Source organism: Zeugodacus cucurbitae, chromosome 4, assembly GCF_028554725.1.
Source record: "Zeugodacus cucurbitae isolate PBARC_wt_2022May chromosome 4, idZeuCucr1.2, whole genome shotgun sequence".
Classification (NCBI taxonomy): domain Eukaryota; kingdom Metazoa; phylum Arthropoda; class Insecta; order Diptera; family Tephritidae; genus Zeugodacus; species Zeugodacus cucurbitae.
In genome coordinates this window covers 61,100,906-61,118,796 of record NC_071669.1, presented here as the reverse complement: position 1 = coordinate 61,118,796, position 17,891 = coordinate 61,100,906, and the positions used below count along the sequence as shown (strand labels likewise).

Sequence of the window (17,891 nt, the reverse complement as noted above, 5' to 3'; positions counted from 1 at the left end):
GGAAGAGAAAAATTTCATAAAAGTCGCCAAAATTGTTCTATTTTATAAATGAATTCCTGATTATTATAACAAAAAATTTGCACAATGTTTGTTATGGTAGGTTGCTAATGTAGACCAAAATACTGCCAATAATATTTACTATACATAAATTTATATATTTAATATTTTATATCTTATTAAAATGAAAGAAATATATATACATATATTGATATATATGTGAAATTATTATTTTTTAAGTAAAACTAGCGTAATATTCCACTCTTGGCTTCGATATATTTTTGATGATTTTTCTAGTGCTTTTACTCATACGTATATCATTATTTATTCACAAAAACGAATATTTCTTTTGCAAAGTGAGATTTGTAATTTGCATAAAAAATAGTTTGCCGTTATCTTGCACTGAAAATTGTTACAATAATAACACCATTATTTTTATATGTCTGAGCGTCCAACTGAGAAGATTATATTATGCGCGCATATGACTATAAAATAGCGTAAATGAATATATTTCACATATATTATATGTACGATACATATTTATGTGTGTTTTCACACGCTCAGTCTGAATTAAATTAATTTATTTTTTCTATTTTAACTAATTTTCCACGTGCAAACTTTCTGCACACTTAAAAAATTATTTTTTCCCCTAAGTAAACATATCTTGTGTATGGGTGTGTGCGCATGTGACGGCGCCACTTAAGCGTGAGAAATAACACCGTTATTTACACATAGAAATCGTGCACATACACTTCAACAAATGCGCATATATTTCAGCCACAATTGCACATATTTACAAGCCATTCAGCTATACACATGTGTATATGTTTATAGCAACATTTGAATATAAATAAGCAACAGCGTGTCAGCATAATTTAAATAACTAAATGGTGGCAAATAAAACGCTTTCGCGCACATATACACGTATGAATAATGACATATAAGTATATGTGCTATTTATTTAACAAAACAAACACATTTAGTCATATTTCAAGCATTTTTTTTTTTGCCTTGTCGCCAAATGTGACATTCGAACGAGCATAAGCATGCAAATGTGAAATAATGAAAGTATTTATATGCGTCGCCACATTAAGCTCACACATTCCACTCACTTGTTGCACATTATTTCGTGTATTTGCCTTAGCTAATTGCAGCGATTATTATTTCTTAGATACGCTGAATTTATCGCAGTGTTACATGCAAAAATAAATTTGTTTATATATAATCATGAACAAATTATGCATATTTATTTTAAATTAATTAATATAAATTTGCATGTAAATTACAGCAAATACTGAGATAATAAAAATTGTTTCAAGAATAGAATTGGTTTAAAGCAATAAATCACCTGGATTTGTTTGTCTAATTTGGTATAATTTTATATTAATTTTTGGTATGATCTGGTATATTATTATAAAAACAAATTTAAAAAATTTAGATTAAAAATTTTCTCGTCTTTCAAATATAGATTTTTTCTAATTAAAAGCATTTTGTGTTTTTTTAATCAACGTACTCGGTTTTATGATATATGGCAACACTATGCTAGAGACTTATACAATCATTTACATTTGATATTCGATTTGCATTACTTTTGTCTCACATTTTTTTATAAAATAGTCATATACATACATATATCGGACACTTCTAAAGGCTCCCATTTAAAATACTGCCACAAGCATTGTCTTTTAATAACTGTTGCGGTCTTCAAGTTATTCTAGAGTCTATAAGTCACATATTTGAATTGAATTTGAGTCCTTAGATGCAAATGTTAGTTATGAGTCAATTTGTTTTTATCTGTATATCCGCTTTTAAATGGGTTTTCTTCGCTGTTATGTTAATATATGAATGTTAGTGAACCAATAATTTCATATCATGCACTTATGCCAGCAGTTTTTTAAATCGTCGAAACACCTCTCAAACTCGATTTTTATACTCTCGCAACAAAAGTTGATAAACATTGTTTGTAATATCCAAAACTAAACGAGTTAGATATAGGGTTATTATAGAGTATATACCAAAGTGTATATCCTAAAAATACTTTAATTCGGTAAGGGAAAACACCAGGAACCTTAAATTTCACTATAAAGAAGGTAGGCTTGTTTAAAAATTAAGATATCTTGATGAAACTTGGCACACTTATTTTTTGGCAACATAGGAAGGTTGCTTTCGAAAATGAGCAAAATCGGACCACTGCCACGCCCACAAAATGGCGAAAACCGAAAACACATAAAGTGCCATAACTAAGCCATAAATAAAGCTATGAAAAAAAATATTTAAAATTTGGTATGAAGGATCGCACTATGAAGGGGCATATTTGGATGTAATTTTTTTGGGGAAGTGGGCGTGGCCCCGCCGCCTACTAAGTTTTTTGTACATATCTCGCAAACCAATAGAGCTATATAAACCAAACTTTCTGCAGTCGTTTGTTTTAGCCACTTCCTAATATGGTCCAAAAATGAAAGAAATCAGATCATGCCCACTTATGGGTCAAAAACCATATCTCAGGAACTACTCGACCGATTTCAATGAAACTTGGTTTGTAATAGTGTCCTTTCATCCCAATGATGTGTTGTGAAAATAGGCCAAATCGCTTCACAACCACGCCTACTTCCTATATACCAGAACTTTGAAGACTGAATCGTTTACTTTACAATATATCAAGTAAGTACTAGTGAAGATATCGGTGCAGAACTTTGCACAAATACTATGTTAATAGTGTGGCAGCCCCATTCTAAAAATCGCCGAAATCGGACCATAGGTTTTTAAGGCCCCATATATCGAGGACCTCGGTGCTTCTAACCTAATATTATGGTTTCCAACTTTCAATGGACTTTATACAATATATATGACGAATATGTGGGTCAAATTGTATATTATATAATATAAAAAAAGTTAAATATATAAATTGCGAGAGTATTAAATGTTCGGTTACACCCGAACTTAGCCCTTCCTTACTTGTTTATGAATACATTTATCGATTTTAGAATCATTGTGGATCTTAACCCATTCCATCCCATTGTACTCGCTTGAGTACAGAAAAATTCTTAACTAACTACCGGTGTACACATAAGTGGTCCCACCACTATTCGCTTCTCTCATCGCTCACTTTTGAAAATTTTGTTTTTTTTTTTCGTGGGTCTGTAGCATTTAACACTCGAACAGCTAAGACTGCAGGTATTATTGAAAAAGTTTGCTAATAAAACATTTAAAACTCATCTAGTTTTAAGAATAAATAATACACATAAGACAACAAGTCTGAACAAATGCTTTTCGGTACGCTTGGATTTTAGTGTACTCGCATGGGTACAATGGGAATATGCATATTTTTGTAGATTTTAAAATGGATATGCAAGGTTTTTACGGTAATTTCAGGAACCTTTATGTGGCCAACGACTATGTTATATCAAGCGATCGTGCTATCGTACTCATTTCGATTGATTCAAATTGACCGTTACATACCGTCAAACGATGGTCAAGACGGGAAGGATGTAAATGGAATGTCCATCAGCCAAAGTTAATAGCGGAATACAACTCGGGAACGTGAGGAGTTGACCAAGCTTTGCATGTTTACTGTATAAAATTTCAGAGAAAGAAATGGTGGTGGCCTCTTTTCACATCAAAACGAATCCCAAACCACCTCAGATGCAGGGAGTGTCACCAAAGAATTCGATGGATTTGTGAGCTATGTAATATATAACTTTGAGTAGAGCGAGAATGTTTCAAAAACTATCATATTAATGGTCATCGTACAATTATTTTTTATATAACTGCTACTTTGCGTAGATACCCCTCCTTTCATTATCCCATTGTACTCGATTAGGTACAGATCCAAATGGGCGCTTCTTGAAATTTTGAAGCTATTATTTTTTAATAGGGCCTTCTAAATGAATTTAAGAAATGGGGGGATTTAATGGGTTAAGATACTTTGAAGTATCGACAAACGCAAAGGGAATTTCTAGTTACCGGATCACTCTGGTGTCACTAACATAATCATATTTCTGTCTCCGGAAAACAAATATTCATAATAACCTTCTTTGAGCCGAATGTGTTTCTAACCTCACTTATAAGAAAAAATTATAAAAAAATAAATTCATATATTGAAATATTTATTTAAAATCAATTGTTATTCAAGATCAAAGTAAAAATTTTATTATTTGCTGATTTATATATGTAGATATTTTCTTATGAAATTAAAATTTCCGTGTTGTTATATGCAATTTTAATTTCAAAAACCTTGTTGATCAAGGCCAAGAGGTAGACACGTGTTTGCCTGCAAATACATAAACTCAATTAGATTATTCAATAAATAATCCCATATGGAACCATATTTTCTACTCAAAACACATTTGCTAATTTAAGTTCTCTATTTGCAGGCATTTGCATATGATTTCGTTAAATTCAATTCACTAATAATATTGCTGCACAAATGCAAGTGCTAAAATTTCAATATTTAAAATTCTCATTTAATTTCCCATATAAGCAGCTCGGGCAAGTGGCCTTCAGTTGCAGCAAATGCACACTCGTATGCAAGTAATGAGCATGCAATTATATGAAATTATTTATGCGTGCGGCATATTTCGAAATTATTTGCAGCTATTTTGAGAGCAAACACACACACACACACACGCATTTGCATTTGGATTCACAAAGTGGAATTTCAGCAGCTTCGCACATTCGTTTGGCAAGTCACATGAGCTGACAGTAATGAGGCAAATTGTCAAAACTGCCATTTGAATATAAGCAAACAGAATCGAAATGAAATTTTCGTTTGTTTAAACTCGTGTCATCCAAATATTTATGCGCAAAACTGTTCGCCTGATTGTGTGTTTGGTGTGTGTAATTATAAACATTTAAATGCTCTCGTGCAAATATTCGGGAAAATTCGTATATTTACTATAGATGTTTTAGACTGTGTGCGTTTTTGCCAAACTGTATTTATTTCGTTTGCAACACTAAGGTGCCACATATGTAAATGACAAGTGATTATTTTCGGCCTTGATGCGTTCAGCTGCATGTGTGTATGTAGGCAATAATATGCTTAATGGCAGCGTGTTATTGCTGTTGCTTCGAGCCTTCGCTTTGCTAGTTGTGTACTGATAGTGCTAATTGTTCGAGTGAAGTACTTTTCTCACTTGAAAAAATTTAAATCGAAAATTTATTGTGATTTGAAGGTAGAGTTTTCTGTTTAAATTGAAAGTAAAGCGATTTGTTGTTCAATTAGTAGGCGAATTGTTGGATATTTCGCTAGAAAAAATTAGCAATTTTTGTTCGATAATACTACAAGTACTAAAAAAATACAATAATAAGCTCGTTTTTATTTTTATACTCTCGCAACCTGTTGCACAGAGTATAATAGTTTTGTTCACATAACGGTTGTTTGTGTCACCAAGAAAGAGTTAGATATGGTGTTATATATACATAAATGATCAGGATGACGAGTGGATTTGAAATCCGGATGTCTGTCCGTCCGTCTGTCCGTGCAAGCGATAATTTGAGTAAAAATTAAGATATCTTAATGAAACTTGTTCCTTGGCACCCTGAGGAGGTTGCTTTCGAAAATGGGCAAAATCGGTCCACTGCCACGACCACAAAATGGCGGAAACCGAAAACCTATACAGTGTCATAACTAAGCCATAAATAAAGTTATGAAAATGAAATTTGGAACATAGGATCCCATTAGGGAGGGGCACATTTGGATGTAATTTTTTTGGAAAAGTGGGCGTGACCCCGTCCCCAAATAGGATTTTTGTATATAACTCGCAAACCAATAAAGCTATATAAACCAAACTTTCTGCAGTCGTTTCTTTTAGCCATTTCTTTATACAGTCCGAAAATAAAAGAAATCGGATACTAACCACGCCCACCTCCCATACAAAGGTTAGGTTGAAAATTACTAAAAGTGGGTTAACTCCCTAACGAAAAACGGCAGAAACACTAAATTTTACATAAGAAATGGCAGATGGAAGCTGCACTCAGATTTTTTTACAAAATGGAAAATGGGCGTGGCGTTGCCCACTTATGGGTCAAAAACCATATCTCTGGAACTACTCGACCGATTTCAATGAAACTTGGTTCGTAATAGTTTCCTTCATCTCATCATCTCAATGATATGTTCGGAAAATATGCCAAATCGGTTCACAACCACACTTACTTCCTATACACCAGAACTTTGAAGTGGATCTGAATCGTTTACATTACAATATATAAAGTAAGCACTAGTGAAGATATCGGTGCAGAACTTTGCACAAATACTATGTTTATAGTGTGGCAGCCCCATTCTAAAAATCGCCGAAATCGGACCATAGGTTTTTAAGGCCCCATATATCGAACACGTGGACCTCGGTGCTTCTAGTCTAATATTATGGTTTCCAACTTTCAATGGACTTTATACAATATATATGACGAATATGTGGGTCAAATTGTGTATTACATAATGTAAATAAAGTCAAATAAATAAATTGCGAGAGTATAAAATGTTCGGTTACACCCGAACTTAGCCCTTCCTTACTTGTTTTTTTTTTTTTTAATTTAGGTCTTTCTAATCGGAAATATCTCAATTAATAATTTGTTGCGCTTCCTTTTGCCTTATTTACCGCCATGATCCTTGCTGGTATGGACGAAATGATCTTTTGGAGTAATCCGACCTCTATGTCATCATACCACCCTTTCAAATGGACGAAATACAGTTCGTCCACAGGTTTTCGATTGGGTTTAAATCGGGGCTGTTTGCAGGCCACGTCAACTGATTTATTCCCATTTTAGGCATAAAATTGCGTACCTACAAAAAAATAACAAGGAAGGAGAAATTAGTTCAGACTGCGATTAATAACAGGTAGTAGAATTAAAACAAAAAAAAATACTTACAATGTTGGACCTGTGACATGGCGTCCTGAAAGATTACGTCGTATTGGTGTTGATACAGTTCTTCGAAGAAAATTACCAAATTGGCCTTCAGGAGTCTTCCTTAATTTAAATAAATCCGTACTGTATGTACTTTTTCACAGTTTTTTAATTGATAATGGTTCTGGAAATTGTTTTATTTTCCCAAGAAGTCCCAAACCATATATGTATATGGTTTTAAAAGTTGATATCGATTTTCAGATTTTTACCAAATTTGAATAAGTTAATTTAATTCTCATTGTGCAACTTATTTTAATATGTTGCAATTTGCTATTACAAATGTCGCTTTGAAGCCAGCGTCTTGAACATTTTGAAGACGGTAGCGACATATCAAGCAGCAATTTCATTGTTGTCGTACTGAAACCTTTCACTTCAATAAAGTTTACATATTTTGTTCTAAGTGAAATTTTTTGTGCAAAAATGTATAAATCGGTCGATTTATTTGTTTTAAATAATCCATTGTTATTATAAATGATATATTAAAGCTATTTTACGCTTCTGCTTCCAAAATAAAGTCACACTTGTAAGAACTTTGAATAATTTTACATTTCACATATTAGTGGCAGCTCTACAGCGGCCATTGTCGTCGGCAAAATTAGAAACATTTCTAATTTGGCAACAGCGAAGACTTCAACCATTTTGTCGCGAAGTCATGCTGTTGTCGCTTGTCGTCGTCTATGTGTTCAGCACTTCAACCTCTACAGTCGTCATTTTGTTACAAAAAGAAAATGATAAATAAAAAAATGAAACTTTTATTGTTTAACTGAAAATAAATTGAGGTGATTCCCCAACACTCAGTGATATAGTCTCTTACTGAAAATGATGATGAAATGAGCTTGTGACCTTATACTGAATATTGAATTTATACGCTAGATTATTATTTACAATTTCCGCGCTTCCGTTCAAACGTGATCAAAAAACTACTATAATATTATCTATTCATTTCGTGATTACACTTATATTTTCGTGTAATATTTCTATATTCTATTTCTATATTCAACTTAATTAAGTATAATTACATTTTAATAATTCCCATGTGCATATTGATTTATTAATTAATACATGTTTTGTGTTGTCTAATTTTAAACCCAAATTACGTTATTTAATAATTGGTAAGTTCATATGAAATTATGAACTTTAGCAGCTATAACTAACCAGTAGTAAATTAGTTTCAAATTGAATTAAAATTTGCACAGAATTACTGGAAAATCCACAACGCATGCGTTTATATTTAAATATAGAAATGGAAGTGATTTTAATTGTGCTCTTTTGCATATTTGCCAAAGCTTATATTTGGATTACAGTACTTGTTAGCATAAAGCATAATTGCAGCTTAATTAAATGAGGAATTTTGGTTGTGCAATTACTTGCTATTAATTAATATGACACTCATATTTAATGCATAAATTGAAGCAGTAATATTATTTACTAGAAAAAAATATATTAAAGAAAAATTAAATGAATAATTCTATTATTAATAATTAATGATTTTAATTAATTAATTATTATCTATTAATGCTAATTGATTGCAATTAAATTTAAATTTTTTTTTTCGACAATTACAATGCTTTGTATAATGTTCAAACCACTACTTTCAACTGCTGCTTTGTGTTTTTACAAAGAAAAACAAATAAAAACACACACACACAACAACAACCACCACCAACATGAATTCAGCATGTCATTTCCACATTCAATTAGTGTTTCAAATGTGCGAACGTGATTAAACCACAATGCTACAAAATCTCACGAAATGTTAAAACCCAACATTTACCTTAATTACATATCGCATAAATTAACATATTGAGCTGTGATATTGTAGCATATCCGTGTACCTTTGAGACTCGTTTGGAGAGTGTGCGTGTGCGTTTGTATTTCGTGTTTAATTGCGCTGCTAAATGTGTCGCCATTTTGACAGCAGATACAAAGGCAAAGGCCTCGATTTACAATCAACCACGCACCAATTAACTTCACTCTGTAGTTCGCTTACTTACAAAATACTGTTAAGCGTGTGATACGTGCTGCGTGCGCTGAAATTTAATACCTGAAATGAGAGTAGCTTTGTAAAATTAGTATATTTACGTGTGCGGGAATGGAGTTTGTATTGCGGGCTAATGACTGCAAGCCTTTGTATATTATTCCATATTATTTTATATTTATTAGTGCTACGTGTTAATGATTCAGCAGCGGAAGTTCAGCGAGTTTCCTGAAAAATTTAAAGCTTAAAGTTTATTTTTCTAATTTGATTCTTTTTTTAAATTTCTTAAAGCATAGTACTAAAAAAACATCTTCATAGTCAGTAAAAAACGTGATTAAGACACCAAAAAATTTACTCTTCGAATTTCTGAATTTAAATATTTTTATAAAATTTTGGTCGGAAATATTAAAGCGTTTAAATATCTTATTTTTTACTACATATTTCACTCAGCGAAAAAAAATATTTAAAACTTAAAAATTTAATTAAGTTTCAAAAATGAATTAAAATGTTTTTTGTTATATTTTTGAATAAATTATTTAAAAATTATTTTAATTTAAATTATTTAAAAATTTAAAATTTTATTAATTTAAAAAATTAATTAAAATATTTTTATTTTATATTCTTGAATAAATTTTTAAAAATTATTTCAATTTAAATTATTTAAAAATTTAAAATTTAATTAAGTTTCAAAAATGAATTAAAATGTTTTTGTTAAATTCTTGAATAAATTATTTAAAAATTATTTTAATTTAAATTATTTAAAAATTTAAAATTTTATTAATTTTCAAAAATTAATTGAAATATTTTTTTTGTATATTCTTGATTAAATTATTTAAAAATTATTTTAATTTAAATCATTTAAAATTTTAAATTTTATTAATTTTCAAAAATTAATTAAAATATTTTTATTTTATATTCTTGAATAAATTGTTTCAAAATTATTTTAATTTAAAAATTTAAAATTTTATTAAGTTTCACAAATTAATTAAAATATTTTTTTATATATTTTTTTTTATAAATTATTTAAAAATTATTTTAAATTAAATTATTTAAAAATTTAAAATTTTATTAATTTTCATTAATTATTTAAAATATTCTGTTTTATATTCTTGAATAAATTATTTAAAAATTATTTTAATTTAAAAATTTAAAATTTTATTAATTTTCAAAAATTAATTAAAATATTCTGTTTTATATTCTTGACTAAATTATTTCAAAATTATTTTAATTTAAATTATTTAAAAATTTAAAATTTAATTAAGTTTCAAAAATTAATCAAAATATTTTTTATACCCTTGAATAAATTATTTCAAAATTATTTTAATTTAAATTATTTAAAACTTTAAAATTTAATTAAGTTTCAAAAATTAATTAATTTGTTTATATTTTTTTGTATTCTTGAATAAATTATAAATTTTATTAGAGTAGAAAATAGTTCCTTTAGAAGGGAATTACAACAATTTTAAAAGGTGGTTGTCCTACGAATCGAAAGTATTCACTATATATATATAATCCTTAATGTAGGCAACATTTTTTATTATTACAATAAAATTATGGGTACACATTCAAAAACGTTGCCTACATTTTGGCGTATTATGTAATATAAACCTATCGAAATCACCCAGCTGAAAATTTATTCAATTTCAGTTACATTAAAAGTCATTAAAAATCACGTTTTACATTATATTTTATTCCATTTTTTTATAAATGAAATAAATAAAATATTTTTTTTAGAAAATGTATCAATTCAAATTTATTAAATTTGTTGAAATCTGTGTCTGCAATCAAATCCAAAGCCAATGCTCACGTATTCGTAGACATCATAGGCCAAGTCATTTCATAGACAAGTATATTCATATATATATATTGTATTTCAACATGCAAGTCTACGAGCTTATTAAATTACTTACAATTTATATATATAAATCTCTCTGTGCTTACATAAATTAATTCTCTCAATTTACGCAGTTAATCCACAGGCATGTGTCTACATATCTCCTACATATTTATACACGTATTTAGCTACTCGAACACAGATCGCGTGTGTTGATTAGGTGGGTTAGCAACTAACCTCATTGACGCTAGACAACATTTTTAATCCAATAAATACCAAAGTAATCAAGTTGGTATGTGGGCAACAGACACGAGTGCTCATTTTCGGTAAATAACATATTTTATGTTTTCCAAAGTACGCAAGTGGTTAAGCCGAATTGTCGAGCATAAATTAATATTTGCTGGTGTATTATACGCCAAGTGTGTTTACGAACGTGCGCTGTTTGGTAACATATGGTGCACCGAGAGATGGTACATATTGCTGATATTGTTAATGAGAAATGTTCTTATGACGTACATATGTAATCTATATATATATATGTTATATATATAAATGTTTGTAGGGCATTTGATATTAATATAGTACACATTCTATTAAACATGCATAAGTTGGAATTTATGCAACAGCGCTTGAATATGCAATCAATGGCTCTAGTAATGACCACACATGGCGTATGAGCAACCAACAGCAAGTGTTGTTTAATTAAGTTGACCACTGGCGGTGAACTGCAGTTGTTGTTGCATGTTGTGGGCGCCCACAGCTGGAGAGCAGAGTCAGACGACAGCTAGACTAGATAACGCTTACATATATAATATATGTACACCTAAACATGCATATATGTTTCATACATTTAGGCACTTAACTTATTTATGAGCATATATGATATTTCGTTAGATAGACATTTAAAATCAAATGCTGTTTTCACTTAAAATATTAGTGAACTTTCGTTTATGCGTTGAAGAATTTTGCAAATATTTCAACTGCAGCTTTTATGCATTTAATTATTTATGAAATGTGTGTTAAAGCATTCCATTTGTAGATTTTGCGTGTGACCACTTAAAAGATTAGCTTTGTAATTGCTTTTGCAGAAATCAAATTATAATTTTAATAACTCCAAATTAAAGTTTGCTTTATTTTTGCTATTTACACTATTACGCTTTTCAAAGTGCAAATATTCATTAGTATGCAAATTCTAACTCAACAATGGCTTATAGCTGATTGATGATGATGATTTAATAATTAAAATTCAAAATTATTTGCTCACAATAATTTAGCTTCCATTGCAATTGAATATTATTTTTTTTTAAATTCTACTAAAATTCTACAAAAAAATATAATTATTAATAAAATATTTATTGCGATTGTCAAATATATTTTAAGAAACGTAATTCTGGTAGTGTGAAATACTATATCTACTCAGGTATACTCCTAAACATATATATACAGTGATCCCCCCTTAAGTGCCTTTCCCGCTTAAGTGATGTTGCGGCATCGTTATTTTTCTCTCAATTTACATATAAAATTCCTCTCTAAAGAGCCTCCGCTTAAGTGCCTTTCCCTCTTAAATACCTACAATAAAAACAAAATTGTTTGCAAATTTCCTCTTTTAAGTGCCTTTCAATAGTTTTGACATTGAATGTCCTGAGTATTGTCAAAAGGAAAGGGGTCACTTAAGCGGGGATTGCTGTATTCAATAACTCTAAGAAAGTCCGAAGAACTTAAACTTTTTGTCATGTCATAAGCTGTCATAATCTATTTTATAAATGAAACCACAAAAAATGTCCTCTTTTAATTTCGAATACTACAAAATTTTCCCTGAAATGAAAACCAATTATTATGAATGAATTTAAATAATTTTCTTTTTTTTGAATAGTGATGGAAGTTGAATATTTCTATTCTAAATAGAAAATAGTTCCTTGGAAAAATAATTACATTAATTTGAAAGGTGGTTGTCCTTAGAATCGAAAGTTTTCTCCATATCTAAACTCCTAAATGTAGGCAACAGTTCGTAGAATATCACTATTGCAACAAATTCAAAAACGTTGCCTACTTTTCGGCACATTTTGCAATATAAACATAGTTTACGGACGTGACCTACATGAACAGATGAGGTAAACTTTAGTAAGCAGAATGAAGGTCAAAAGGCGAGGATCTGTCACATCCACATTTCTTATTGGCATATATATGGCATGGTATTTTTGACAGCTTTTACTTGATTTATACTCAGTTTGCAGTTGTTTATTGCTGACATACGGCGCCACTTGTCTTGGGTCACTTGACTGAATTTTTAAAATATAATGACAAACTCTTATCTTTATAATTAAGCTGAATACTTAGCCATAACATTAAATAATTCGCGTTTTATTTCTTCGTGAAATCAACATGCCCAAATAATAACATTTATATATTATACTAGCAGACCGCTCCAGCTTCGCAGTAAAATAAGGAAAATTCGAACATGAAATTATATTTTATTTGCAATGAGCTAAAACTTGATTACGATCTCTAGTCTTTGGTGTCCGTTGTCTTTCTCTCTGATAATGTTATGAAGACGTTGAGAACGCTCTGAGTTCGACGCCCTAGTGCGAGCTTGTAGATTTCTAATATTTTGTTCTTCAAGCCGCTGCACACGCTCCGTACTTGACATTCAAGCGCGTACTTGGGAGGTTTTGAAATTTTTTTCAGCCAGCAGCAAGACTTGCAACTTTAGCTTTCCAATGGTGAAAGAATTTTGGAAATCGGCACAGTAGTTTTTGAGTTTATTCATTACAAACATACATGCAAATCTTTCCTCTTTATAATAGTAGTATAGATTACATATTCCATATACTTCATTACATAGAATGTAGATGTAGTCATAGAGTAATTTGGGTCACATTTTATACCAACTGTTTAAATTGAATTTGCAGTTTTCAAACAAAAATTCGTTTATTTTTCTTTGAAACTGTTTTGCTTTTATATTTGTAATTGCTTAATCCTCAAAGTTATTAATGTCACTTAAAACTTTAAGATAACAACGTCACACAAGGTGTTGTTCCTAAGTTTACGTGCTTGCTTTTACCACCACTCGTCAATTAACTTCCTGCCACAGCGGCCATTTAAGTCTGCCGTTGGCAGTTCATTGAGTTTATATTACCATTAATGCGAATAAGCTTCCACTCTCCGGCCCACTCAACACAAATAAAGACTTAATTACACACAAATCCTTTCACTTAACTCACGCAATATTTTTTCTTCTCTTCCATTTCTTTGTGCAACGCTTCGCCGAACAGGTGACATCATGGACATACTGGCGCTACTCAATTCCAGCATCAATTTCATACTCTACTGTTCGATGAGCCGTCAATTCCGCACCACATTCACCAAGCTCTTCCGCCCGAAGTTCCTCGACAAGTGGCTGCCGGTCGCGCAAGACGACGACGGCGGCAACGGCGCCAATGGTCGGTTGCGCGGCGAATTGGCTAGCAAATCGCACGCCGTCGAACAGCAGTGCCTGACCACGCAGGTGACGAACGTGTAGCATCGAAGTCACATGCGTTGCTGTCGTGCAACGCCGTCATGTGGGGATGAGGAGACGAGCGTTGTGGCGGCGCGCAGCGGACTCTGCGGCTGGGGTGGCGCGCTTATTTGCAATGCGGTCAGCAAGCAAACGGAGCGTTGGACGAATGGCAATGGCAGCGCTGTAGCGGGAGTGCATAAATCAGATGAGGATGTGGCGGATGTGGCCGGAGAGACGGTGTATCGACACAACAACAATAATTGCAGTAGTAGTAGTAATAGCAGCGCTGAGGGCATGAGAAGCGCGCACTGTGTCTTGCCGCAGCAACAGCAGGAGCAGCGACGGCGACAGAGCACTAGCGGCTGGCGTAGCAGTAATCATCGTTACAGTCTGCTGCGCTGCATTCTATGTAATCTCAAACAAAGTAATACACAATCGCAACAACAACAACAGCAGCAGCAGCAGCAACAACATACGAAAGCACACGCGAATCAGCTGCTGCAAGTGCAAACGCATGCACAACGCAGTCGACAGCAGCAATCGCAACAGTCACAGTCACAGCCGCAGGCTATTGTTGTTGCAGTGGTGGTTGGCGCCTCGATTGACCATCAAATACAACAACAAGAGCCACAGCTGAGCGACCATCTCAATGTGAAACAACACAGGCAGACCACAGCCGGCGGCGGCGATGGGAAGAGTAACAGCGGCCGCAGCAGCAGAGCTTCGTCGTCTTACAGCTGTGCTGACGAAGGCGGTCATATTGGCGGTAGTGAGGCGCTATTGTAAATGGGCGCGGCATTTGACACGCAAGTTGGTGATATGTTCGTTGCTGTTCGTTGCATACCTCAAGGCTGTTGTTGTAGTGCTCTGCATGCGTGTCAGTGTAAATGCAAGTGTCTGCGTGTGCGTGTATATGTAGCGCTTATGGGTACTAAATAAATACATTTTAAGTGCGCGCACAATTAAGCTAGTGCAGTAATTTTAAGTAGTTTACATTACAAATATAAGCAAGAAGAGTAGTTATAAAGAAAAGTGCTAATACAAAATATTTTTTATTAAGATTTCTTATATTTCATTATAAGCTCAATATTTTGCTACTGAAATATGCATATTACAAAAAACGCATTGGTAAGTAATTTTTATAGCTTAATCTGTACTAAATTAATTGAAATAGTTTGAGAGTTTCATTAGTAATGGTTAGCTTATATTTACTATATCAATAAGTGGTACTTTCAATACGTACAAAAATAAGGCGCATGAATAAATTGGTGCTAAGTTTAAAATTTTATGCATTAATTTTGATTGGTTGTTGCAGAATTTAACGTAGAATTTGGTTAAAATATATTTCAGTTTCGTTTTTTATGGGTGTATGTGAGATGGTAGGCGAGTACAGTATATTAGAAATGTAGCAAATTATTTTATGTTGCAAAAATAGTGTCTATTAATTGGCTATTCTTTAAGATAACCCCTCTTGCGAGTGTCGACTGACAGTAGAAAATGTACAACTGAATGATTATCAACTACAGGTGATCAGTCGCTTAACCATCGACTGCGAATGCTCTTTAATCGCTCATTTGTCGACAAAAATTTGTCAACTTTTGAGTTTTGTCGATCAAGTTACACAATGGCAGAATAAAATATAATCGCCGCAAACGACTGGGGTCTATTCTACTGCCAGTCGACACTCGCAATAGGAGGATTGAGTTTTTTTTTTAACTAAAATTAGTTTCTATTTTCTTTTTTTTACAAACTCCCTTCATTTGGTGTGTTACAGAACGTTGGAATAGTATGTTCAATTCAAAAATAGTACTTTAAAATAAATAAATCCAATTTACTATTTCATTCGAATCTACATACATTTTCTCGAATTTTAAACTTACAAATTGTGTCCCATTGTATCATGCATGAAATCTACTGGATTAATACATTTTTCTTTAATTTGATTATTTCTAATAAGACATGTGTTGTTATTCTAATGCAGAGTTCTAACATATACAAAGCATTTCCAAAGATTTGTATATCACCATTGTCATATTTTTGCAAGTTTTTCTGCAAGGTTGTTACTGTGCGGTGGTGATATTCAAGGCTTGTATGTATGTGATTGGCGTTGAACCGTTTAGCCGGTTATAGCCGAATCGATGAGAGCGCGCCACTCCTCTCTTTCCTTCGCAGTTCGGCGCCAGTTAGAGATTCGCAGTGTAACCAGGTCGCTATCCAATTGGTTCCTCCAAAGGAGTGGAGGCCTTCCCCTTCCTCGGCTTCTTCCGGCAGGTACTGCATCGAACACTTTCAGAGCTGGAGTGTTTTCGTCCATTCGGACAACATGACCTAAACAGCGTAGCCGCTCTCGTCCAAGCTTCTGCACTATAAAGCAGGACGGGAATGATAAGCGACTTGTAGAGTTTGATTTTGGTTCGTCGAGAGAGGACTTTACATTTCAATTGCCTACTTAGTCCAAAGTAACACCTGTTGGCAAGAGTGATTCTGCGCTGGATTTCGAGGCTGACATTGTTGGTGTTGTTGATACTGGTTCCCAGGTATACGAAATTATCTACGACTTCGAAGTTATGACTGTCAACAGTGACGTGGGAGCCAAGACGCGAATGCGACGACGGTTTGCTTGATGACAGGAGATATTTCGTCTTGTCCTCATTCACCTCCAGAGATATTCAAGGTTTAACACACCAAAATAATAATTATTATTTATTGATACACTCAAATGTTATCTAATTTGCTACTATCATACTCTACCAATAACTGCTTCGTCTTTTCATATGAGTTATCTGATTGTATCCTTCGGTTTTACCACTTATAGGCAACGGAGTTTGACTCTCATTGAGAAAACCGAAAGAGTTTTGTTCTCTAAGAGATCATTAACACACTTTTTAGAGCAGTTCATTTCCATATATATCTTATTGAACGCTTTAGAAAACCTGAGTGCTTGCTTTAATCGAGTATAACTCACTTCGGATAAATTCCAGTGGACTCTAGTTTGATATCCATTCCTACTAGTCGGTCTATTCTAGTTGGTTCATTCTAAGTAGAACAAAACTATTTTCTTCTTTTCTTCTTTCAATTATTATTTAAAACATTTATTCTATTGAAATCCACAGTCTACTATTACTTAAAAAATTAATTGCATTGTCCCAAGAACAACCATCTCGTATGCATCAGTTTTTTGTATGAAAGAAGTTAAAATATATATTTAAATATAAAATTATGGCAACTGTTTAAAATTATTTTCATTTGTCGCATATTTATAGCATTTATGCCAGATAGGTTTCAGAGAATGCAAAAATTTGGCTGTAGAATTTCGTATGTAAGACTAGATAAATAGAATTTTTAATTGCTAAGACAAATATATACGTTAAAAATTTTAAGATTTCTTAATATAACAAATTAAATAATATTTTATAAAAAAAAAACTAAAATAATTTTTATTTTTTTAAATAAAATAAAATAATAATATATTTTTTAATAAATAAAAAAAAATACTAAGCGTGTATAAAATTTGTAATAAATCAGCACTTAATTTAAATAGCTTTATATTAGTACTATATTAAACATTTATGGCTTCTTAAGCGTGTTTATAATTTTAGTTTTCCAGCAGCAGATATACTTATAAGTATTCCCATAAAAAGAGTGCAAATAAAGTGCAAACTTTTGAGCGCAGTGAGAGTTTG

At 32.1% G+C, this 17,891-nt stretch overlaps 2 protein-coding genes across 2 annotated transcripts in view; both read left to right on the top strand.

The window, feature by feature from the left end:
• LOC105212457 (G-protein coupled receptor dmsr-1-like) overlaps positions 1 to 14,229 on the top strand; it is a 170,758-nt gene extending 156,529 nt beyond the window's left edge. Inside the window, exon 7 of the mRNA XM_054229979.1 lies at positions 13,982 to 14,229. Coding sequence (XP_054085954.1) covers positions 13,982 to 14,229 — 248 coding nt within the window. The remainder of the gene's footprint in view (positions 1 to 13,981) is intronic.
• Positions 14,230 to 14,241: 12 nt separating this feature from the next.
• Positions 14,242 to 14,994, top strand: LOC114804021 (putative uncharacterized protein DDB_G0271606). Its single transcript, XM_029040309.1, has one exon. It carries the CDS (start codon positions 14,242 to 14,244, stop codon positions 14,992 to 14,994), a length of 753 nt encoding a protein of 250 aa, XP_028896142.1.
• The last annotated feature ends 2,897 nt before the right edge of the window (positions 14,995 to 17,891 follow it).

Bases quoted from the DNA above. Each gene is read 5' to 3' on its own strand.
- LOC114804021 (XM_029040309.1), top strand. From the start codon at position 14,242: ATGCGTTGCTGTCGTGCAACGCCGTCATGTGGGGATGAGGAGACGAGC.